At 44.2% G+C, this 26,029-nt stretch overlaps 1 protein-coding gene across 4 annotated transcripts in view; it reads left to right on the forward strand.

The window, feature by feature from the left end:
* LOC121856261 overlaps positions 1 to 26,029 on the forward strand; it is a 105,397-nt gene that overhangs the window by 59,173 nt on the left and 20,195 nt on the right. The window contains exons 1-2 of one of the 4 annotated variants that reach the window (XM_042351665.1): positions 10,809 to 11,376; positions 18,173 to 18,216. The exons of 2 other annotated variants lie outside the window; for them this stretch is intronic. Coding sequence is in view for 1 of the 2 variants with exons in the window: in XM_042351659.1 (XP_042207593.1) it covers positions 11,367 to 11,376 (10 nt within the window). In the remaining variant the exon portion in view is untranslated. Of the gene's footprint in view, positions 1 to 10,808; positions 11,377 to 18,172; positions 18,217 to 26,029 lie in introns of those variants that run through there. One more of the 4 variants, XM_042351659.1, reaches the window with a different exon arrangement.

Genomic DNA, 26,029 nt, shown 5'->3' on the forward strand with positions numbered 1-26,029 from the left:
ACTCTGATCTTAAAGACTAATATTGCATGGCTATTGTAGTTAAGATATATTAGGGTAATTTAGTCTTTAATGCCATGTGTGATAAAGGTTAATTTTACTTGGCTAAGAATTTCAAATATAAAATATTATCTCACAGTAATTCTATCTCTAATTAATTGTATCATAAAGGCTGTATTTTATTACATAGTTTCAGATATATTACTTGTTCACGGTATTTTAAGCCTTAGTTATTATCTTCATGGTGATCAGAATTGCTCATAGCATTTTTAATGATAAGTTCTCACGGGAATTCAGTTATTAATTATAACCTTCATAGAGATTGATATTGTTCACAGCACCTTAAATAACAGGTCATCATGGCAATTTAGCCTCTAATGACTCTGTGTATTAAGATCATCACACTTAAGTCTTATATCATCCGTAAGATGTTCTCTATACATGGCTAATTAACCCCTAAGAACACCTGTCATAAAAGTTATTTAATAAGAGTAATTATCTCCTCCACGGACCCACCCACTTCTAATAGACCAATGATGTCGCTCCTATACACTCGCTTTGTTTACCTTCTGGCACCAACAGCCGATGACGTCACTTACTGCCCTGGGTCACGAGGCGGTGTACCTGTAAATATATCCCAGTGATGTTTAGTCTTGTCTGTCAGTGCCTCATGTGTTTAAGGAGGTGTTTTATGGTTTAGTTTTACCCTAGCAACCAAGCTGTTTGTCTGAGCTCTAATGGTTGCTAGGGAAAGATAGATACAATCCCTCCCTAGCAACCGATCCACTTGTCTGAGCTATCATGGTTGCTAGGGAAAGATAGATACAATCCTTCCCTAGCAACCGATCCACTTGTCTGAGCTATCATGGTTGCTAGGGAAAGACTACATTGCTACCCTGTTTGTCTGATGCGCCAATTTTCCTCCACGTTAGTTTTCGCCTTGTAATGTAATGTGGTCTTTAAGGACGGCCATCATAGAGGTGTGTTTTATAAAGAGTCTGGTATTATGACGTTTATTTTCTCTCTCTCTCTCTCTCTCTCTCTCTCTCTCTCTCTCTCTCTCTCACCTGTACCTCACCTCACCTTGGTCGTGTTCCCATCAATTATAAACACTTGGTAATTTACATCTCAAAAAACACCTGCATTTCTCTCATCATTACAGGTGAGTTTTAATCCCAGGACTAACGGGATCACCTGAAGATTAGACACCCCGGCTTATTTCACCCTAACGCTACCCTGGAGGTGGTGGGTTAAATTAGCTTAATGTTAAGGTGAAATAAGCTGGTGGTGTATGATCTTCTGGTTAGGTTAATGTTAGGGTGGTTAATCTTTAGGTGAAATAAGCTGGGTGTCTGATCTTCAGGTGACCACAAGACCGTCAGAGAGCTCAAGGTAGACTGACTCACCTGGGAAATGAACACACACCGTATCTCCTGTTTGCGATTTTAACTGTTTAATGGACTTGTTCGTCTTGTCTTTAAGGCCTAGATTACCATGTGGATCTTACGAGGTTTTCGCACTTACAACAACTGGGGTGAAGCACTGTCTACACCCGGGTCATTCATCTAGGGTTCAGAGCCCAGATTCACTGAGATTCAATAGTTGAGAACTTAACTGAATCACTTAACGTATCTAACTGATTCACTTAACGTATCTAACTGGTTCACTTAACGTATCTAACTGATTCACTTAAGGTATCTCATTCACTTAACTTTTTTAACTGATTCACACTAACAAGAACTCAATCAATCAACAACTATTGACAACTCTGACACACCTGAGAGAGTACACTAATTACTCCCTCCCCAGGTGGTGTGGCCCCTCAGTGAGCATAAGCACATCACGTGACAATAACAAATGACGTCACGATATTCTCCCCCTCCCCTCTGTTCTCTGGTGATGAAAGTTATGGATGGTGGTAGTTAATGTGACAGTTAGGGGTGATGGTAGTTAAGCCTGGAGGTAGTTGGGGGTAATGGTAGTTAAGAGGAGTGGTAGTTATATGACTTATAGCTAATGTAGTGGTAGTTAATCCTGGAGGTAGTTAGGGATGATGGGAGTTAAGCCTGGAGGTAGTTAGGGGTGATGGTAGTTAAGCCTGGAGGTAGTTAGGAGAAGACAGACAGCCAGTCACACACTTGTTACAGCATCTTAATCTCTTGTCCTTTCACTCCCGGTCATCTGGTGGAGGGGGGAGGGAGCGTGGGAAAACTAGGGAGGGAAAGGTTGGGTGGAGGGAGGGAATGAATGGAAGGGAGGGAATGAATGGAAGGGAGGGAATAGGTGGAGGGAATGAATGGATGGAAGGGAGGGAGGGAGGGAATGAATGGATGGATGGAGGAAGGGAGTGAATGAATGGAGGGAGGGAGGGAATGAATGGAGGGATGGAGGGAGGAGGAATGAATGAATGGAGGGAGGGGAGGGAGGGAATGAATGAATGGAGGGGAGGAGGGAATGAATGAATGGAGGCAGGGGGAATGAATGAATGGAGGCAGGGAGGGAGGGAATGAATGGATGAAGGGAGGGAATGGATGGATGGGAGGGAGGAATGAATGGATGGGAGGGAGGAATGAATGGATGGGAGGAGGAAATGGATGGAGGGAGGGAGGAAATAGGTGGAGGGAATGAATGGATGGAGGGAGGGAATGAATGAATGGAGGAGGGAATGAATGGATGGAGGAGGAAAATGAATGAATGAAGGAGGAGGAAATGATGGAGGGAGGAGGAAAAAGGAGGAATGAATGGATGGAGGGAGGTCGAATGGAAGGGAGGAATGAATGGAGGGAGAGAGGAATGAATGGATGGAAGGGAGGGAGGAATGAATGGAGGGAGGGAGGGGGAGGGAGGAATAGGTGGAGGGAGAAGCAGCCAGTAGGTGGGCGCTTGATTTACGCTGTGGAGATTTAGTAGTGAGAGGGATCCCGGGCCATGGTAGAGGTCCCGCCATGGTAGAGGGTCCTGCCGTGGTAGAGGGTCCCGGCCGTGGTAGAGGGTCCCGGCCATTGGTAGAGGTCCTGCCATGTAGAGGGTCCCGGGCCATTATAGAGGGTTCCGGCCATGGTAGAGGGTCCCGGGCCATGGTAGAGGGTTCCGGGCCATGGTAGAGGGTCCCGGGCCATTATAGAGGGTCCCGGGCCATGGTAGAGGGTCCCGGGCCATGGTAGAGGGTCCCGGGCCATGGTAGAGGGTCTCATGGCTATTACAGAGGGTCTCATGGCTATTACAGAGGGTCTCATGGCCATCAGAGTTACGATAAATATTTAACACGGGAACCTTTAAGAATCCACCTTGACGTCACCGCTAAAGCCAAACAGATTAACACGTTCCTTAGTCTTATATCACCAGGGAGATAGTCAACCAGGGAGATAGTCAACCAGGGAGATAGTCAACCAGAGAGATAGTCAACCAGGGAGATACTCAACCAGGGAGATACTCAACCAGGGAGATAGTCAACCAGGGAGATAGTCAACCAGGGAGATAGTCAACCAGGAAGACACTCAACCAGGGAGATAGTTAACCAGGAAGACACTCAACCAGGGAGATAGTTAACCAGCCACTGAACGTTCACCCTCCTCAGACCCAACAATGACGATCACAAAATGGAAAGTACTAGTTTTTGCGACGCTGCCAAGATGTGAGGCGAGGCGAAGGAAGGCGATGAGAGACACGAACGAACCCCTGAGATTCAGATTCGTGAACCCAAAGTAGTAGATTGATAGGTTATTCTTTCTGTAGATACTTCGGATTCATGAGTTTGAATCTCTGGGTTCGGGGAGAGTGTACCGTGCAATGAGAGGTCTAAGCAACAGCGCGCGCCGGGGAGTGATGGCCAGGGGTGAGACAAGACAGAGTATAAGCGACCACAACAAACTGGCGGAGACTCGGACACCGGAATGTAACCGATCATAAACAAACCCGATGTACTGTGGCCTCCAGATGTGAGGTGAACCCCTATAGTGACTCCTTCGATTATTTGGCACTGTCCCCTACAGTGCCTCTCTCACTGATGTGGCACCGTGGCACTATTCGCGTGGCTAGTATAGGGAACTGATAGATACCTCTGTTTCCTAGTGCTTGTGTATTGTGTACAGGTAATGATATTGAGAGAGAACAATCATTAACGGAAATAACACACACACACACACACACACACACACACACACGACGAAAGGAAAGGAGGAGAAGTAGGGAGAGAGGCAAGGGAAGGATGACGGGAAATGAAGTGGAGATGAGGGGGATAGGAAGGTGGTTGGTGGGAGGAAAGGATAGTTATAGACCAGCAAGGATAGAGGTGTTCTGACGTCACCCCCTCACTCCCAGGTGTGTTGGGAGGAAAGGATAGTTATAGACCAGCAGGGATAGAGGTGTTCTGACGTCACCCCCTCACTCCCAGGTGTGTTGGGAGGAAAGGATAGTTATAGACCAGCAAGGATAGAGGTGTTCTGACGTCACCCCCTCACTCCCAGGTGTGTTGGGAGGAAAGGATAGTTATAGACCAGCAAGGATAGAGGTGTTCTGACGTCACCCCCTCACTCCCAGGTGTGTTGGGAGGAAAGGATGGTTATAGACCAGCAGGGATAGGGTGTTCTCTGGACGTCACCCCTCCCAGGTGTGTTGGGAGGAAAGGATAGTTATAGACCAGCAGGGATAGAGGTGTTCTGACGTCACCCCCTCACTCCCAGGTGTGGTGGGGAGGAAGGATAGTTATAGACCAGCAGGGGACAGAATTTCTGACGTCACCCCCTCACTCCCAGGTGTGTTGGGAGGAAAGGATAGTTATAGACCAGCAGGGATAGAATGTTCTGAGCGTCACCCCCCTCACTCCCAGGTGTGTTGGGAGGAAGGATAGTTATAGAGCCAGCAGGATAGATAGAGGAAAGGATGTTCTGAGGTGTTCGTCACCCCTCCTCCCAGGTGTGTTGGGAGGAAAGGATAGTTATAGACCAGCAAGGATAGGGTGTTCTGTCACCCCTCACTCCCAGGTGTGTTGGGAGGAAAGGATAAGATTTATAGGCCAGCAGGGATAGAGGGCCTGTTCTGACGTCCTCACCTGGGTGTGTTGGGAGGAAAGGATAGTTATAGACCAGCAGGAGATAGAGGTGTTCTGACGTCACCCTCACTCCCAGGTGTGTTTTGGAGGAAAGGATAGTTGCAGACCAGCAAGGATAGAGGGTGTTCTGACGTCACCCCCTCACTCCCAGGTGTGTTGGGAGGAAAGGATAGTTATAGACCAGCAGGATAGAGGTGTTCTGACGTCACCCCTCACTCCCAGGTGTGTTGGGGAGGAAAGGATAGTTATAGAGACCAGCAGGGATAGAGGTGTTCTTGACGTCACCCCTCACTCCCAGGTGTGGGGGAAAGGATAGTTATAGACCAGCAGGGATAGAGGTGTTCTGACGTCACCCCCTGCTCCCAGGTGTGTTGGGAGGAAAGGATAGTTATAGAGGAAAAAAGGATAGTTATAGCAGGGATAGAGGTGTTCTGACGTCACCCCTCACTCCCAGGTGTGTTGGAAAGGATAGTTATAGACCCCTCACTCCCAGGTGGTAGGAGGAGAAGGATAGTTATAGACCAGGTGGTCCACACCCCTTCCAGGTGTGTTGGGAACCACTGGACGTCACCCCTCAAAAAGGATGGATTATAGACTAGCTCTTGGTGTTACTGGTCACGTTAACCACTGACAAAACTTAAACTCTTGGACACGATTAGTTTAGGATATTGTGACTCCTTGTGTGGACAGTTAGAGGAAGGAAGAGATAGATCGACTGAGAAGAGATGGTTAAGAGAGAGAGAGAGAGGCAGAAAGAGAGTTAGAGAGAGATAGTTAAAGAGAGTTAGAGAGAGAGAGAGAGAGGCAGAAAGAGTTAGAGAGAGAGAGTTAAAGAGAGTTATAGAGAGAGAGAGTTAAAGAGAGTGAGAAAGAGAGTTAGAGAGAGAGAGAGAGCAACATCGGGTGTTAGGTTGCTGGGGTGACCTCGACCGTAAATGAATTATAATTAGTAATAATTAAGAACCGCCGTCTGACTCTCTCTCTCTCTCTCCTTTTCTTATCCCCCCTCCTCTCCCTTCACTCCTCGTCCCTCTCCCTCCTTTCCCCCTTTCCCTTCCCTCTTCTTCCTTTCCTCCTCCTCTCCTTCCTTCCTTCACACGTCATAAACAACATTTGTTGCCCTAAATTTCACCCAATTAGAAGCGGTTTTTTATTACCGGCCTAAAAACCAGCCAATCAGAAGCCGGGAAAGTTATCTTATATTTTCTCTGTCTTTTCTATGTCCCTTATCCTTCCTATATGACACACACACACACACACACACACACACACACACACACACACAATAATAACATGAAGATACGTGTGGTTGATGCTTTTCCTGAGAACAAACAACAACAACAGTACAATATCGGATCATTACCAACAGATAATTTTGTCCAGCAGATAATTTTGTCCAGTAGATAATTTTGTCCAACAGATAATTTTGTCCAGCAGACTTTTTTATCCAATGTTAGGTTTTGTCTAGACGATCCAAGATGGCGGCATTGTTCCCCCCCCTAAACAGTGAGGTGGCTGTCCCCCCCTTCCCCCCTCGTCACCTCTCCTCCTATTCATCATTATCTACGCTTCTTCCTCTGTTTAGTAAGGTGCTGTCCATACTTACCCACACACCATGGAAGAAAGGAGGGAGGAGGAGGGGTGAAGAGGGGTAGGGATGGGGGGTGGGAGAGAGGAGGAGGTTGGGGGGGAGTAGAGGAGGAGGTTGGGGTGGAGGAGGAGGAGGTGAAGAGGGGTAGGATGGGGTGAGGAGAGGGGAGGAGGTTGGGGGGGGGAGGAGGAGGAGGGGTGAAGAGGGGTAGGATGGGGGAGTAGAGGAGGAGGTTGGGGTGGGAGGAGGAGGAGGGGTAGAGGGTAGGGATGTGGGGTGGGAGAGGAGGAGGTTGGGGGAGGAGGAGGAGGTGAAGGGGTAGGGATGGGGGTGAGTAGAGGAGGAGGTTGGGGGGTGGAGGAGGAGGAGGGGTGAAGAGGGGTAGGGATGTGGGGGGTGGGAGTAGAGGAGGAGGTTGGGGTGGAGGAGGAGGAGGGGTGAAGAGGGTAGGGGATGTGGGGGGTGGGAGTAGGAGGAGGAGGTTGGGGGTGGGAGGAGGGAGGAGGGGTGAAGAGGGGTAGGATGTGGGGGGTGGAGTAGAGGAGGAGGTTGGGGTGGAGTAGGAGGAGGAGGTTGGGGGTGGAGGAGGAGGTTGGAGGTGCAGGAGGAGGTTGGAGGTGCAGGAGGAGGTTGGAGGTGCAGGAGGAGGTTGGGGGTGGAGGAGGAGGTTGGAGGTGGAGGAGGAGGTTGGGGGTGAGAGGTTATTTACACACTAGTGGTACTTGTAAATTGTGGTTAAATTGGGTAGTTGTAAATCGAGTTGGGTCATTGACTATCTATCTATCTATCTATCACTATATTCATTTATCTATCAAACACTGTCTGTCTGTCTATCTGTCTATCTATCTGTTTATATATCTTATCTATTGTCTTCTGTACTCTCTATCTCCCCTATAATTGTCAATTAAACTAATTATATCCACTAATTTTATAAATTAATTTGTTAAAAAAATAAAAAATAAAGCCAATCTGGCAACTCAGGCCTAAACCATAGAAAATCATGCGGTTTATGGTGTAATTCAAGCAAGTTTTGTCCTTATGGGTAGACGTCACAAGGGTCATTATCCCGTTTTTATTTCCGTCTCTTCGGTTAGTTCCTGCGGGGTAATTTCGTCTCTCCGGTGAGGTGAAGGAAGGTGTTTTTTCCCTTGTTGTTAGTCATGGTATAAATGTCTGAAGACTTTTCCAAGGAATTTATACTGGATTATAACAGTGATGATTTAGTGCCTAGGGAGGTAGGGTGTGTGCATGGTCTCTCTCAATAAGTATACATGACTTTACCATTTGTTATAAGACTCACACCACACCATTTGACACACACAGCATCGCCTATAATTATCCCGTCTTGCTTAACTAAATATTTGCACGGAATTATAGTCACTGTCTTTGTTTTGGTCATGTGGTGTTTTCCTTTGTTTTATTTATAGGTTTTGTGGTTTAGTTTTATGTGGTTTATTTGTTTTGTTTAAATTGTCTTGGTTTGTTGTTGTTATTAGTGTTATTTTTTAAGTTCATATTATAAATTCTAATTAATTATGTAACTTTAAAATCCCAGACTTTTAATTGTATATGTATTTATTTTTCCTCCTACCACAGATTGTTTAAAACATTTTGACTTAAGTGAGTCAGTTAGATACGCTCTCACACCACCAGTTAGGAGGATAATTTAACTTAGGAACCTTTGAGAATTAGGCATCAGGACTCTCTCTTCCTCTCCTACGGTCCAGTTTCACACGAAGGATCTTATATGGCGTCGTAGGGACGATGGGAGGGCAGGATGGGGCCGGCGGCGTCCAGGATGAATGGAGGATCCTTGTGTTGCCCCTAGTAGGTGCCCTGGGCCCTATACATACAGTTGGGTACCCGCACTACCTCCTCTACCCTCACATACCCAAGCACCACTTCTCAGTTGATATAAATACCCAGTAAACATTTACATAACAACAAAGTTTACTAAGCTCATCCAAACTCCCTTAAAAATAGTGAAGAAATTGGTGACATTAGGGAAAACTGTGTGTATATGAGGGAGCGGGTGATGGCAACACTCCCCTATACCCGGCGGTGTTGCCAGATGGGTCTCTCATATTTATTCGGGTACATTTTCAACAAAAAAAACCCGACAACCAGAGATGACGCAATGGATGCCCAAGCTGGTTCCTCGGTGTCATTAAACTGGGACAACTGGTAATCACCCAAGAGGATCGGCGGCATTTTGATTGGCTAATTCGCTAACCAATGAGATATGGGTGGTTGTCAAAACAAATATGGCGCACGAGATGTAAACATAAAGATCCTGTGATAGATATAAAACAGCTCTCAGTGGTTAGTTTCTCAGCCAACCAGAAGCTTTTATGACGCAAGTGCATACCTCTTGTCTTAAGTGTATGACGACAGGGGACCAGGATCAATGGTGATGTGACAACGTATCTAACTGACTCACTTAAGTTACCACACAAAGATGGATTCTCAAAGGTTCCTAAGTTACATTATTATCTTCTAAAACACAAACATTACACTTAGACTCTACCTTAACTTGTACGATGACATTGTGTTAATTACTCGTACTCAAGGGGTTAAAGTCATCGTACTCAAGGGGTTAAAGTCATCGTACTCAAGGGGTTAAAGTCATCGTACTCAAGGGGTTAAGTAATCGTACTCAAGGGGTTAAAGTCATCGTACTCAAGGGGTTAAGTAATCGTACTCAAGGGGTTAAAGTCATCGTACTCAAGGGGTTAAGCTATTGTATTCGGGGTTAAGTCATTGTACTCTGTTCAGTCATACGCCAGGGTTTAAGTCATCGTACTCAGAGGATTCAGTTATGGTTTTGACATGACTTTACAACATGTTTAGTTAGGTTGGTTAGGTTAGGTTGAGAAGTTTGGTTGGGTAAGTTAGATTTATTTAAGTCTTATGGTTTCACAAAGACTCTAACACGGCTGGTGATGTCAGGGAAGTCTTAAAAGTTCTCACAAAAACTCGTAAATACGGCTGGTGATGTCAGGGAAGTCTTAAAAGTTCTCACAAAAACTCGTAAATACGGCTGGTGATGTCAGGGAAGTCTTAAAAGTTCTCACAAACACTCGTAAATACGGCTGGTGATGTCAGGGAAGTCTTAAAGTTCTCACAAACACTGTAAATACGGCTGGTGATGTCAGGGAAGTCTTAAAAGTTCTCACAAACACTCGTAAATACGGCTGGTGATGTCAGGGAAGTCTTAAAAGTTCTCACAAACACTCGTAAATACGGCTGGTGATGTCAGGGAAGTCTTAAAAGTTCTCACAAAGACTCATAAATACGGCTGGTGATGTCAGGGAAGTCTTAAAAGTTCTCACAAACACTCGTAAATACGGCTGGTGATGTCAGGGAAGTCTTAAAAGTTCTCACAAACACTCGTAAATACGGCTGGTGATGTCAGGGAAGTCTTAAAAGTTCTCACAAACACTCGTAAATACGGCTGGTGATGTCAGGGAAGTCTTAGAAACCCCCACAAAGACTCACAAACTCGGCTTCAAGACTCCATCAGTTACAGCCGGCGCCTCAGCCTCGTGAGGTCTCTTTGTTTACTGTCTGGGAGAGGCGGAATCAGCTGCTCTGTCCAAAACTTATACCGCTACTCTAAAACCTTCAGTACGGTTTATTTAAAAAAAGTATAGAGTTGAATTAGAACATGACGTATATATTAGCTGTTGTGTAGAGTAAATGTGTGTAAACTATGCGTAATTACAGAAATTGTACATTGGTGGTTGAGAAAATATTACTATGGTTGTCTTTTTTATATTTTCCTTACTAAAAGTCTATTGTGTTTAATGTTGGTTATTTTCTTGTTATGTTCGTGTTATGAAAGTTTAAGATTAATGCACTGGGTAGGGCGTAAAAATAATCACCCAGGGAGGAACCCCGTATGGCATCATCGCCCATACCCACGAAAGTATGATATCAAATGATGAAATTTACTTTACCGAACCAAAAACCTTTTTATAAATCCTATTTCTGGAGAGAGTTTAAGTATTTGGTGGAGTTTATGTGTGTGGGGCGAAGGAGAAGGGGCGAAGGTGATGATGGTGAGTGAAGGAGGAGAGAAAATGGTGAAAGGAGAGACAAAATTGGTGAAGAAAACGTGGGGTTGGGGGCCATGCGGGTCTGCCACTGTAGTTAAGAGGTGGCGGAGTGTGGTGTTGTGCGTCAGTGTGTGGTAGTACCATGGTGCGGGCAGGACCCACCACACCGTGCCCCCACACTACTCCTGCCCTCCCCCCACACACACTAACATGTAACTCATAAAACTCACAGTGGGTACTCATACACAAGTGGTTTTGAGGGCTAGGAGTGGCAGTGAGTGCGTTCAGTGAGTTACTGGTGCGTATATGTGTGTGGTGGTGGTCATGGTGGAACTGTACTACACTTACGCCAGGGTGCTGGACATATACGCCAAGGTTATGAACGCAGGGATACCGTCAAATCTCCCTCTTGTTATTATTCGCTAACGCCTTAACACAGCCCAGAAATATGTGCTGTAGAGAACGAAGGGTGTAGCGATGTGTCGCGTCGTGTGTGTACCAGCCTATGGTGGGCCTGGGAGACGGAACTAAGATAGGCCTATTGCGTACCCAGAGAGAAATATTCTTGGAGGAGGAAAAAAGTTCTACTGAGTTTATTCCCCGGTTCGTCAGAGACTTTCCTCCTTTACAATATCTGCCAAGGTTTACCTAGTCAACAACAACTGCCAAGATGTGTTTCGGTAAGTATTCTGTGTTAACTTTATCACTTATGTTAAGTAGTTTTTAACCAGTGCCTTCTGCTCTTAAATTAACTTATTGTTTTGGTGTTGTTTGTGTACCTGCACCATTTATATTAACCTGTTTATCTTTCTGTCTGTACATGTCTGTCTTTTTATCTGTCTCACCACTTGCATCCTCGGCTCCATCTCTCCCCCTGCACCCCTGGCTCCATCTCTCCCCCTGCACCCCTGGCTCCATCTCTCCCCCTGCACCCCTGGCTCCATCTCTCCCTTTGCACCCCCGGCAAGTTAAGATTGAACAAGAAAGTTAATATGCAACTCAAAATTGTTAAACTAGTAAACGTAGGTATGATTAATTGTGATATATACCGGGTAGTTAAAATTGAAGTTAAAATTAATTATAACAGAATTAACATTTATTGGTATCAGAAGTTAACAAGTAAAGACCTTTTCTTGTAAGATATTTTTTCGAGTTATCCTCCAAAGTGTAGTATTTCAACCTTCAGTTGGGTACAATAACAGTGTTAAATTTCACACGGACAAGGTACCATAACAAGTGTTGAATTTCACACAGATAGAGCGCCAGTGTTAAATTTTTGAGTGTGTTAAAATCTTTGGGTGTTATATTTATAGCTAGAGCTCCAGTGTTAAAATCTTGATGTATTAAATTTATTGAGCGCCGGTGTTAAAATCTTAATTAATGGTAAATTTACCGAAGTCCCAATGTTAAATTTTACTTATATTAAAACCGTATATTAAATTTAACAGATTTTAACAGTTAATTTAGAACTTATTGTTGCTTAAGTAATTATTGTTTAAGTTTAGTCTTAAGTTATCAGTGATATTTGATTTTTTGTTTAAGTAAAGTAATTTCACTGACAGACTTGATTATTAAGTAAAGTAATAATTGCCTAAGTAAGTGGGGTACAGAGGTGAATTTCTCACTTATAATTAACTTATTGTTTAAGTAATATAAGCAACCCCAAAAGTCTGTTAAGTTTTGATGTAAGAAATCCTTGGTCAACAGAGAAATGCACTACTGTATGTAAACCGTTGGGGAAATAACAGGAAACTATATATTTCAACAGTAACGGATATAGACATTCCTAAGAGTAAAAATAAAGAAATATCCAAGTGAAATAAAACAGAATACAGACCAACGGCATTAAAACCGTTTTACTGTTTCCTTTCCGTTAACGGCAATGGTGTACGCAATAACCCGACCAAGACGAAAGGTTACCATCTACCACCATATAGCACAATTAACAATATATTTCTCCTCGGTATTAACCACCACCAAAACTAACATCTATTTCACCCTCCAATACATCAATACATTGGATACATTAGCCCCTCTTGGTGTTTGTTTTCGTGTTTTATGGTGGTTTAACGGTGTATATTAACCCGGATGTCGAGGGGTCATATTTACGTGTTGGCAACTCTCTCTGGCAACGCTCCTTGGTCGGTTTTGTTAGGCGAATATTTTTCTTTGATATTTTTCACTATGATATTTTTCACTATTTTGTCTGATATTTTTTCACTATTCATGATATTTTTCACTTGATATTTTTCACTATCTGATATTTTTCTCTCCGATATTTTCACCTCCCTCGTCCTAATATATTTCAGTTGTTATTGTGATACATTTAACCCAATCCTTCTTTGTGTACGAACCTCTGTCCCGCATGGCTGTGAACAGTGACATTACCCATATGAATCTGACCTCTATACATTTATAGCTGTTAATGAATATGATGTATTTCTTTGTGTATGAACCTCTGTCCTGCCTGGCAGTGAGAAGTGATACCACCCTCAGTGTCAAGACCTGACGGAATTACTCAGAATAGGCAAACTGTACTACAAGCTTTGCCAATAAATTTGTTGAACAAAAAACCATCAATGTTATATTTCATTTAAAAGGCTATTTCCCGTGGCGATATATTTCACTGGTATAATTTTATTCATTTATGGGTCTTCATCTACCTATCTATCTCTGTATCTATCTATATCTATATTTGCATCCATCTATCAACACACACACACACACACACACACCAGCTAAGGCTTGGCGGGGTACGAAAAAGCGCGCGAAAACCCAAGGTCAAAACATTGCTGACGTCACGTTGAACAGCTGAAGGGGGGTAGGTGAGGTGATTGCCTTCTTGGCTTTTCTGATTCATAATAATAATAATGATAATAACAATAATAATAAACTTTTATAACTTTTTGTGTACTAATTAATACTATTTTGATTACTTTTCCACTTTTTTGGTTACTTATAGTTTAAAGGTGTTGGTGTAAGTAAATTAATCTAGGTGTTTATAAGTTGAGTTTTGTTAAAGAGATTTGTTGGGTTGAGGGGGAGGAGGAGGGGGAGGAGGGGTTACTTTATGTTGTGCCTCGTCTTCCACCTACCCTCTACCCTCCCTTCCCCGTCTCTCTCCTTCCTCCCCTCCACTCTTTCCCTTTCCTTCTCCCCCTCTTTATTTCCCTTCCCTCCTTCCTTTTTCCCCTCCCCCCCTCCCCTTCTCTCCTCCTCCCCTTCTCTCCCATCCCTCCCCTCCTCTCCTTGTCCCCCTCCCCCTCTCCGCTTCCCCCTTCCTTTCTTTATTGTTTGTTCATTTGTGTGGAGATGTAAACAGTTCTTCACAAGATCAGTTGCTTGTTTGCTTTTGTGTGCGTGGCTGTTTGAGTGTGTGTGTGTGTGTGTGTGTGTGTGATGTATCAATGTGTGCTGTGGTACGTGCTTGCTCCTTGTGCATGCTTGTAGGCGGTCTGTGTGTGTCTGCTTGTGTCGGTATGTGTGTTTGTGTGTGTTCGTGTACACTAAGGCTCGTGTGTGTATTTGCTAGAGTCTGTGTGTGTTTGTGTTCACTTAGCTCCGTGTGTGTGTGTTTGCTAATGTCGAAGTATGTGTATGTATGTTTGTGTATAGTTCTGTATGTGTGTTTGTTCTTGACGGTGTGTGTGTGTGTGATTGTTTGTTTGCTTCTGTATATCGATGTTTGTAAAGGATGTGTTTTCTAAGACTCATTAAAACAGTAATATTAAAACACCGGCACACACAAATGACACCGTTTTCCTTGAGCCATATTCGTAAAGAACGGTTTCCAAAATCACGAAAAATCGCCAATTTTTATTCATTTTGGCGCAGTATAATTTGTTTATGAACATTAGCCAAAATATAAATATACTTTCCCAGGTTAAAAATGATCTTTATTGTGATTTGTCCGTCTGTATGAGGTAAGGTAAGGTAGGGTTAGGTTAGGTAAGGTAAGGTAAGGTAAGGTTAGGTTAGGTAGGGTTAGGTTAGGTAGGGTTAGGTTAGGTAAGGTAGGGTTAGGTTAGGTAGGGTTAGGTAAGGTAAGGTAGGGTTAGGTTAGGTAAAGTGAGGGTAGTGTTGAAGTAGGTAACCCTAGGGAGGAGTTTGTCCACAGTTGATGGGTAGTTCCGCGTTGGGTTGCTATATTTACCTACACCCTCCCTCCTTAACCCTCCCCTTCCCTTCCCTCCCTAACCCTCCCCTCCCCTTCCCTTCGCTACCATCCTGTGCCACCCTTCTCTCTCTCTCTCCACTACCATCTTGTGCTTCTCCTCCTCCCCATCCCTCCTCTCCTCTCCCCCCCTCTCCCTCCTCTACTACCTCCCCCCTTCACGCCCCTCCCCCCCCACTCAGATAGTACCGGGTCCTCACAGTAAATTATCACCGTCACTTAATACCTCAGAAAGTATTTAATTGACTCACTTAAGATACGACTCAAAGATGGCGTCAAAAATAATCTGTGACTACCGTAACATGATACTTTCTCTCTTTATTAGTTAGAGGAGGAAAATTCAACTTAGGAACCTTTGAGAATATTTATGTGTTTCTCTTCCCTTTCTCTCTATGTCCTTTCTTTCTCTCTCCTCTTGCCGTATTCATTGCCCCCTCCCCCCCCTCCCTCCTTTCACCCTTTCCCTATCCGTTTATATATCTCCCTTTCTCTCTTCCCCACCTCCCCAACCTCCCTCCCTCCCTCCCCCCTCCCCAAACACTAGAGTGAGGCAGGTCGTGATATTTTCGTTCATGTTCACTGTAGGACGAGAGAGAGTCATCCCTTCACTCTCTCTCTCTCTTCTTTATCTATATTTTCTCTTATTTGTTGTTTATTAATCTGTTTATCTTTGTTTTCTTTTTATTGGGTATTTGTCATTGTTTTTATTTTCATCTTTATCAATTTATCTTATATAATTTTTATTTTGTCTTATTCTCGTGTTTCTTGTTGTGTTTTGAGTTTATTTATTTATTTGTTTATTTATTATTATTGTTATTATCACTATTCGCACTACTACTACTACTACTACTACTACTACTACTACTACTACTACTACGACGACGACGACGACGGTTGTATATATAGAAGTGAGACAGACAGACAAACACACACTCTTACTTAGGCGTAATACTTGGAATATTTATAATCGTCAAGTGGATACATAAGTGTTAGTAGTGTGAAGTGATGTACTTACCTACTTATGTGTGTGTGTGTGTTGTAAACCTTCCACTACTTTACTGTTGTTACTACTGCCACTACTACCACCACCACCACTACTACCACCACCACCACTACCACCACCACCACCACCCAAAAGACAGCCTCATCAACTACAAGAGGGTGTACAGTACGGTATGTGTTGCAATCCACCCACCCACCCACCCACACACCACACATTCAAAGCAACACTTCAAAATCCACGAACTAGCAACTCATGGGGTGGAGGAGTGAAGGGGGGGGTAGGAAGTGTTTAGGTATAAAATGGATTCATCATTTAGATGAATGAAGAGGAAATGAATGAATCTTCCTCCGGTTCTTTTCTTGCCCTCCTCTCCCATTTTTCCTCCCTCCCTCCCAGTCGATTTATAATGCGTCTCTATGCGTTAGATCGAGGAGGTGGGGGTGAGCTATGCGTTCAACCCCTCTCTCTGATATAAACGTCTCCGTGCGTTCTGCGTGGGGTTAGACGAGGAGGTAAAATGAGGCAAGGATGCGTAACCATGCGTCTCTCAACCCTGGGTGCAGGTATAATGGTTTTTTCTCGGTTGAGGCGCTGAAGCACGGTGAGGACGTACTGTTGTTACGCTTGTGCATGGTTCGCTGACTTTACCTCAAGTGGCATCTAGCACACACCCACACACTCACACTGAGACACACACACACACACACACACACACACACACACCACACACACACACGCACACACACACGCATTTTACACCACACACACACGCACACACACAACTTGTCACTTGTATATTATTTGTAATTCCAAATCATTCCCAAATATGTAACTGTATATTTTCAGCCTTCTGGCTGCAAGCTCTTTCAATAAAACCGTTAATTATTACATATTATACACACGCACACACACACACACACACGCACACACACACACGCACGCACGCACACACACACACACACACACACACACACACACACACACACACACACACACACACACACAAAAAAACACAAACACACACACACATCGCACGCACACACACACACACGCACGCACACACAAATTTCAGTTCCCGATTTTTCATCCTAATTTGTTTATTTTTCCCAATTTCTCTTCTCATATTCTCAACGTAGCGCCAATTTTGGGGATGTGGAGTGTGGTGGTGGTGGTATAGTGGTGATTGTGGTAGGTACTGGTAGTGATGATTGTGGTAGGTACTGGTAGTGATGATTGTGGTAGGTACTGGTAGTGATGATTGTGGTAGGTACTGGTAGTGATGATTGTGGTAGGTACTGGTAGTGGTGATTGTGGTAGGTACTGGTAGTGATGGTGATTGTGGTAGGTACTGGTAGTGATGATTGTGGTAGGTACTGGTAGTGGTGATTGTGGTAGGTACTGGTAGTGTGGTAGTGATTGTGGTGGTAGTGGAGAGCCAGGTGTTATTAATGCTTTTGCCTCGGACTCCTTGCTACCTCCTCCCTCCCTTCCTCCCTCCCCTGCCTCCCTCCTTCTGCCCCCTTCTCCTCCCTGCCCCTTCCCCTCCCACCCTTCCTTCTTCCACTCCCCCCCTTCTTACCCTTACCCTCCCCCTTTCCTCCTTGTGAGTTCTGGTCTTTCCGGTCGGCACTAGACTTGTCGCCAATGTGACACCACCACCCTGCCTCCCTTTGACACCTTCACCTTGAAATAAAACTCCCACATTGACACCACTTTGCCTTCCTTCCCTTGATATGACACTTATCCCTTGACATGACACCCCCTCGAGACCTCCAACTCACACTTGACACCACTCGCCTCTGCCTCCCTCTTGACACGATGACAGATTATAATAAATAAATAAATAGATTGGGAGATATTTAGATACTCAGATAACAGATGAGAGAGAGAGAGAGAGAGAGAGTGAGAGAGAGAGAGAGAGTTACGCCACAACTCTTGAAATGTTTTTATAAGATATGAAAATGGCATTAAATCTCTCTCTCTCTCTCTCTCTCTCTCTCTCTCTCTCTCTCTCTCTCTCAGCCTTGACCATGGGTGGAGGCAGCAAGGAGTCTCTGGTAATAATTATACAAATTATCTTAAGTTATATAATATAATTATAGACTTGAGAGAAAATAAGAAATTGAAGAAAAAAATATGGATTACATGTCCGGCTGTATGATGGAGGGTGTCTGTCTGTCTCTCTCTCTCTCTCTCTCTCTCTCACTATATATTATACAGAATATATATATATATATAAAATGTTATATTAATCACTATACACATTTAAGGTAACTAATAACGTGTCTTTTTTTTCCAGGTAAGTCGTGTGAGGGGAAGGCTTACCACGATGAGTTAATCAAGGTAGGCGTGTTTACCTGTACCTGTGTGTGTGTTGATGGTTGGGTGTGTGTGTGTGTGTGTGCTCTTCCTCCCCTTCCTCCCCTTCCTCCTCCTCCTCCTTCCAGTAATAACAGCCACTGATGTGTAATTACCGTATATAAAAAAGGATAATTTGTAATCTTCCCTCCTCCTCCCCCCCCCTCTTCTCCCCCCCCCCTTCCCCATCACTCCCATTACCTCTCTCTCCTTTTCCTCATTCCTTCCCCACCACTCCCCCTCCCTCCTCCTCCTCCTCCACAACCCTTCCCCTACCCCTCCCCCGTCCCCTCCTCTCCCACCCCTCCCTCCCTCCTCCCCCTCCCTCCAGAATCACGTTTAATTGCACTCCATCACCTTTGACCTCTTGGGGCCCATTTATGAGTAATTGGGAGTGAAATAGGGTCACCCAGGGTCTTGGTTTTAGTGGGATTTAAATAGGAAGATGAAATTGGGGCTGTGGGTCTTGATTTGGGGGGATTTTTATCTTGAAATAGGGGAAATGGGAGGCGAAATAGGGAGACGTTTTGGTATATTAGTTTTTTGTTCCATAAATTGGGAATAACCGTTGAATTGGGGAGTCTCTCTCTCTCTCTCTCTCTCTCTCTCTCTCTCTCTCTCTCTCTCTCTCTCTCAGATCCGTTAGTGCACAGTGGCTATGAACAACACATACATAGAGCTGACTAACGCAGGTAAAACTGGAAATCCATAAATACAATAATTTTCACGGGAGTTTGGTGTAATCTGATTGGCTGTTGCTCGAGGGTCAGGCGTTACTTGATTGGTCAGTTGAGGCGACACATCTTGGCTCCTATTGGTGGATGGATGCCTCGGCTCAATCAGCTATTTAATTTACTAAAGAAATGGGATTATTTTCTATTTTGATTTATTTTTTTAATTTATTTTGTAAGTTAAATTTTTTTCGTGTGTTTAACGGTACTCTATAACGGTAATTTAATTATTATTGTTTATAATTTTGAAAGTTATTGGTAATTAATTTTCAGCAAAAGTAAACAAATGACGTCATATTCCCGTTGATTGGAAAACTGTTATTAATGACGCAGTGTTGCCAGTGACAGTCGTGACGTTTATCCCCTCTCCCGTTATGGCAACGCTGAGTCGTGACCATCGTCTTGTAGTCTTTATCTCCGTCAATGACCCAAGAAAGCGCTAACCCATGTTGCTCTACACGGTCGGTAATCTCATAGAAATAGTATGATGTAGTGCCCTCTATCGGCCATTGGTCACGTTGGCATTACTGTCTCCAGGAGCAGAAGTTACCAAGATCAAAAACAGTGTTACCAACTTAGCGGGAAAAAAATCACCAGATGTAGCACAATTCAGTTTTTCATAATTTATTCGTTTTTTAGTTTGATTTTAAATAATTTTAACGAATCTTCATTGATTTTCGTGAAATTTCATATTATTTTAGTTTCTACCTTAGCGGTTTTCGGGCTATGAGAGTTGGCAACACTGAAGCAAACCTTGTAACTGTCTACTGATTGGTCGATCAATTCTCGCTAGCTGATTGGTTGGAAATGATGGCGCCCGGTCAGGTACTGGCGGCTGATTGGTTGAGTGTCTGGGTGGTGTATGATAGCTGATGTGAATGAATAAATTGGCTGAAAAATGAATAAATAGGAAGGCGAGAAAATAGGGAAGGATAGGATGAGTTTATTCATTTATACAGTGAAAAGAAATAGTGGGTAGTAGGCGGAAAATAGGCTAAATTGAATAACAAGTCGATTCGTGTGTGAACTGTAGGCATGTAAGTATGTCATTGTACTCAAGGGGTTTAGTCATCACTCAACACTGGTAACACTGACTCCATAGGTATACACTGGCTACACTGTTGGTCAGGAGAGAGTATACTATCTTGTTACGTTATGTAGAGTCTCTGAGCAGTTTCGTCGCCATCTTTACCTTCATCTCTGTGGGTTGTAACTTAAGTGAGTCAGTTAAGGGGGGGGGGGTGGTGTCGCATCTCTGGTTACGGGCGAAATTTATCTTACGTGAGAGAGAGAGAGAGTTGTATGTATTTGTGTTTGAGAGAGAATTTTGTGTGTGACAGGGAGAGATGAAAGGTGTGTGGGTGTGTGAGAAAGAGTGTGTGAGTCAGTGAAAATGAGCGAGTGTTTGAGAGAGAGTGAGTGTGTTAGGGAGAGAGTGAGTGTGTTAGGGAGAGAGTGAGTGTGTTAGGGAGAGAGTGAGTGTGTTAGGGAGAGAGTGGGTGTGTTTATGAGAGAGGGAGAGTGAGTGGGCAAATTGTCTTGTCTGTTAAAAAACTGGTTCAGGATTCATTTACTGGGTTCCAACACGCATGTACGCCCACATGCCTCGCCTCCACGCCCACATGCATCGCCTCCACGCCTCCTCCCCACGCCCCCACATCCAAAAATCTCCCTTCTCACACCTTCCCACATGCCTTCATTCCCTTTTCCCACAATCCATACACTTCCCCACGCCCACAGGCCCCATTCCACACCCACACGTCCCCCCACCTACGCCCACACGCCCCCACCCCACGCCCACAGGCTGTTGGCAGAGATTCAGTTAGTTGGCTGGTGGTGTGTAGGTGGTGGTGGTGGAGGAGAGGGGGTGAAAGACGTGGTGGGGATGGAGAAGATAGGGTGGAGGAGGAGGTTGTGGGGGTGAGGAGGGGGAGAAGGGGTGGGGTGATGGAGGAGGGGGCGAGGGGGGGGGTGGTAGCTACTTGTATATCTTCCTCAAGAGGCTTGTGGGTGTGAACCGTGTCTGTGATGGTGGTGGTGGTAGTTGTGGTAATGGTGGTAGTGACGGATGATTGTGCAATGGTGGTAGGACATTTGACGTTATTAGTAATAGTGGTAGTAGTTGTGGCTATTGGGGGAGGCTGGAGACCACGTATTAGTAGTAATAGTAGTCCAGTACATCTCTCTCTCTCTCTCTCTCTCTCTCTCTCTCTCTCTCTCTCTCTCTCTCTCTCTCTCTCTCTCTCTCACCAGCTGGTTGCCAGGCGGTTGAGAGTAGAGATGAGGGGAGGAGAGGGGTCAGAGCAAGGTCAGGGGTCATGACTGTAATCACTCTTGTCCAGTTGCAAGGGAGGGAGTGTTTAATCAGCTGTGTGTGTGTGTGTGTGTGTGTGTGTGTGTGTGTGTGTGTGTAGATGGATGGGTTACACACACACACAGTAACTGAAATAAGTTCTTAGGTTTAGGTTAGGTTTAGGTCAGGTTGTGTTTGATTAGGTTAGATGCAGGTTAAATTAGGATTAGGTTAGTGTAATTTTGATTTAACGTTACTTTTGGTTTAATACGAACTTGAGGGTGGAGGGGGTGGAGGGGTGGAGGGGTGAGGGGATGGTGGGTGGAGGGAAGTGTGGAGGGTGAGGGTGGATGGTGGAGGGTTAGTGTGGAGGGTGAGGGTGGATGGTGGAGGGAGGGGTAGGTGGAGGGGAGGCTAGTGTGGAGGGGTGAGGGTGGATGGTGGAGGAGGGGTTAGTGTGGAGGGGAGGCTAGTGTGGAGGGGTGAGGGTGGATGGTGGAGGAGGGGTTAGTGTGGAGGGGAGGCTAGTGTGGAGAGCTGCACCGTCACACACACTTCCGGTCCAGATAGCTGTCAACAGTGATTAATGCTCTCCTGATACTGTCCCTCCACGCCCACACGCCCACCAGCTAGCTATCACCGTCCACACGCCCACCAGCTAGCTATCACCACCACCCAATTGGTCAACAGACGAGGCGGAGTGACAAGTGATATGTGTTGTTTATGTATACTGATTTGACCCTCCCTCCCTCCCTCCCAGTATAGTATACCAGGTGATTAATCGCTCGTCCGTGTGACCCCAGGGCAGGTACACACAGTAGAGGTCCAGTTAGGTTGTCATGCACTGTTTGTCAGTCTGTCCGTCAGTCACCCTGTTATCATGTCAGGTCAGACAGGGACATTGACCCGGGGGAAGGGCGTGTTGAAGGGGGATAAGGGGAGGTGAAGGAGGGCAGGCTGAGTAGCTTTGAGGGGAACTAGACACACTACAATACTTGTATAGACTCCGTATAATGTGTGGTGGAGCCTGTATACAATACACCGTGTGGTGATAACATGTGGAGGCTGTGGTCGCCAAACCTCAAATAACCTCCTCAGTTGGGTTGGGAAATGGAGGACAGCTGCTGGTTGGTTAGTTTAGGTTTAGGTTACGTTAGGTTAGTTTAGGTTAATGGAGGACAGCTGCTGGTTTGTTAGTTTAGGTTACGTTAGGTTAGGTTAGGTTAATGGAGGACAGCTGCTGGTTGGTTAGTTTAGGTTAATGGAGGACAGCTGCTGGTTGGTTAGTTTAGGTTTAGGTTACGTTAGGTTAGTTTAGGTTAATGGAGGACAGCTGCTGGTTTGTTAGTTTAGGTTACGTTACGTTAGGTTAGGTTAATGGAGGACAGCTGCTGGTTGCAACACGGCAGTCATTGTGTGTATGGGTGTATCCCCGCTGCTCTCTGTTGCACACCCGACATGCAACTTGCACAGGCGTGACGGATCATTGTAGCCACTAGAACTACTGTGTGTGTGAGGGCCGGGCAGGTGGTATCATCAAGGTGTAGGTGGTTGACGCCAGGTGACAGGTAATTAGTAATCAACACCTGACGTCTGAGATTGGCGAGTGATCACTCATGTTTTAGAGGTGCTTTCTTTCTTTCTTTCTTTCTTTCTTTCTTTCTTTCTTTACTCAAGATATTAACCTAACCTAACGCTATCATACGCGGGGTGAGGGAGTGAGATGGCGTTGAGGGGTGGGGGTGGCGTTGAGGGGGTAGGGGTGGGGGTGAGGTGGGGCCTGGATTGTATTGAGGAGGTCTGGGGGTGACGGGAGGGGGTAAAGCTCCGGTGGGGGTAATATTAGAAGGGGTGGGGGGTAGAATGTTTCGTCTACTTGTGTGTTTATTTGTGTTTGCATTCGTTTGTACTTTTGTATATCCGTGTGTGTGTGTGTGTGTGCTTGCGTGTGCTTGCGTGCGTGCGTGCGTGCGTGCGTGCGTATTTGTGTGTGCGTCCGTGTGCTCGTCTTTTAACATACACAGAGCCGCATATGTGGTGTTTAGTCGTATACAAATGAGTCAAATAGGCCTTTTGTAACCATAGGTCTATACATCTCCCCATTGAGAGTTATTTCGCTCTAGTCTTTACGGTCGAGTCTCGGTGTAATTCCGTTGCCATGTTGGTATTTCAGTTCGTTACGTGGAGTGAGAGGAGTATACTTTGTACCGTGTGTTATGCTCTCTCTCTCTCTCTCTCTCTCTCTCTCTCTCTCTCTCTCTCTCTCTCTCTCTCTCTCTGTAGTAAACTTAACCCCCCAATAATTACATCTCCTGCCAGTAGACCACACTTAAGATAATCCACCATCAACGCAGCTAAGTCAGATTGATGGCCGCTACGATATTCAGCTCATCCTGAACTAAGTAAACATTGCATACCAAGTCGACGTGTATCAGTAAGTCGAGTTTTATCCGGTATTACTAATCATCGCGAAGTATAAAACCGCCGTTGATTTATTTTTTATCATTAATCATCGTTTTAGTTAATAATTAATCTACGTTAAGTTATTTAATTATATATTTTCGTTGGAGCGGTTCTGTGAAGGGCGTTGATCAATCGTCGACTTAATGTGTTTTTGTTTATTTGTTTTTTTTCTTTTTAAATCAAATCAACAAATTACTCAAATTTTCGATTATTCTTCTGTAGTTATCACGATCGAATAATTATTAGGGATTATACAGTTAATTTGAGTCATCACGAGACTATTATTGTGTTAAATTGGAATTCGTTCTTCAATAAATCGTCGACTTGGCTCTCTCTCTCTCTCTCTCTCTCTCTCTCTCTCTCTATATATTTCCGCTACTTATAATCACGGTGGAGTAATTATACACGATTATTCAGACTGGTGGAGGGGTCACGTGACGGTAATTAAGTGTTATGAACTATTACGTAATTGATTATTGATTTTCCTACGAGTGGGTGGTGAGGGGGGGGGGGTGGGGTGGCTATTGTTGGTGATGATGATGATGATGATATACAAGACTTAATTGATTTATACACCATGTTCACCACACCTACAACGCCACACCATGTTCACCACACCTACAACGCCACACCATGTTCACCACACCTACAACGCCACACCATGTTTACCACACCTACAACGCCACACCATGTTCACCACACCATGTATCCTAATGTCTCTCGTTACATGGAGCCATCAAACGCTGTATTACTGAATGCCTTTTGTATTCTGTAATAAGCTGTACCGTATGTAGCCACTAAAGGGCTCGCTGTAATATACGTAAGGTAAACCACTAATAAGTTTACAGGTATACTAATAGACATCCTTCAATATCTCTTATCAAGCTGAGATAAGCTTGGTCCGCCATCTTGGACGGGTGTAAACGGGAACAAAGCAAAATGATAAACATATCGATTTTATCAGTACGTTCTCACACATTATACAGAAGGGCTGATGAGCGTTCCCTACCTCCCCCCCTCCTTCCATTCCTACCCTACCTCCCCCCTCCTTCCTTTCCTACCCTACCTCCCCCTCCTTCCTTTCCTACCCTACCTCCCCTCTCCTCCAAGTGCCCATTCACCCCCCCCTCTTTCCCTCCCTGGTTGTTCGTTACGTTGGCTTGGGTAATTCTGGCCGGCGGAGTTACCATTTATTTTTGTTTTTATTTATTCTATATATTATTTTATTCATTAACACGTTTATATTTAATTATTATTAAAAATTATTATAGATATTAATATAGGTAAGTAATTGAGATAGTTATATAATTATTCTTTATATTACGCGGGGTTATATATTATTTTCTTATTGATGCTTAAATAATTATTGTGTTTTAAAGTGTGTTATGTTGGTTGTTATTTCGTGTTGTAATTATTATCGTAATATTGTTTCATCTCGTTCGTAAATAAGAGGAAATCAGGGCTATGTTGGTGAGGTGGCTCGCGTGATGGCAACACTGCAGCACGCGCGGGACATCTGCCTCAGTCAACAAACAAATGTGCCGCCCACCGCCCCCCTTACCTCCCTCCCTCCTCTCTTTCTCTCTCTCATTATTTCTTTCTCTTTCGTTTTCCCATTCTTTCTTTGTCTGATTATTTCGTTAGTCTTCTCATGTTATTTCGTTCTTGTAGTATTTCTCGTTATTTCTTCTTTCTCCCATTATCTTTCGTAAACCAAGATGGCGTCTAATTTATACCGAGACTCTCTACCTTAATTATATGCTTTCGTTCACTGATTTAGTAAAGGGAGACAGAAAAAACCCCTGAAAAATAGTGAGAATTCTGTACTGTCATGGCCGAATTTTTCCTCAAAGTTTCGTTCAGTGAAATAATTAAACTCCATCGAATTATCGAACGAACCTGGAATATGACTTGTCGCTTTGTCGGTTTTTTTTTTCTACATTTTTTTCGTTTGTTTTATATCATTGGTTTGGGTGGTTAGTGACGTCGGATTTATTCACGAGTTTTTCATAAATTTACCCAGATTTTGGTTGAATTTCCCCCAAAGGATTTTATTACATAGGTTTTTCACTTCAAGAAATTTTTTGTTATTTTTTCTATATATTTTGTTTCATATTTTATCGTTTTCTTGTGATAAAATACACAAGTACTAGTGATTGATAATTGTTTGAAGGTGTTACTTAAACCGGTTTTTATATATGGATAATATTTATTTTACGCCCGTCATGATAATCATTAGTTTTTACTATATAGTCTGAGGTTGGAGACTTCTGTTTTCATCTACAAATTATAACTGTCAATTTTAATTACT

This window comes from Homarus americanus, unplaced genomic scaffold (assembly GCF_018991925.1).
Source record: "Homarus americanus isolate GMGI-L3 unplaced genomic scaffold, GMGI_Hamer_2.0 scaffold48016, whole genome shotgun sequence".
In the NCBI taxonomy this organism is placed as follows: Eukaryota; Metazoa; Arthropoda; class Malacostraca; order Decapoda; family Nephropidae; genus Homarus; species Homarus americanus.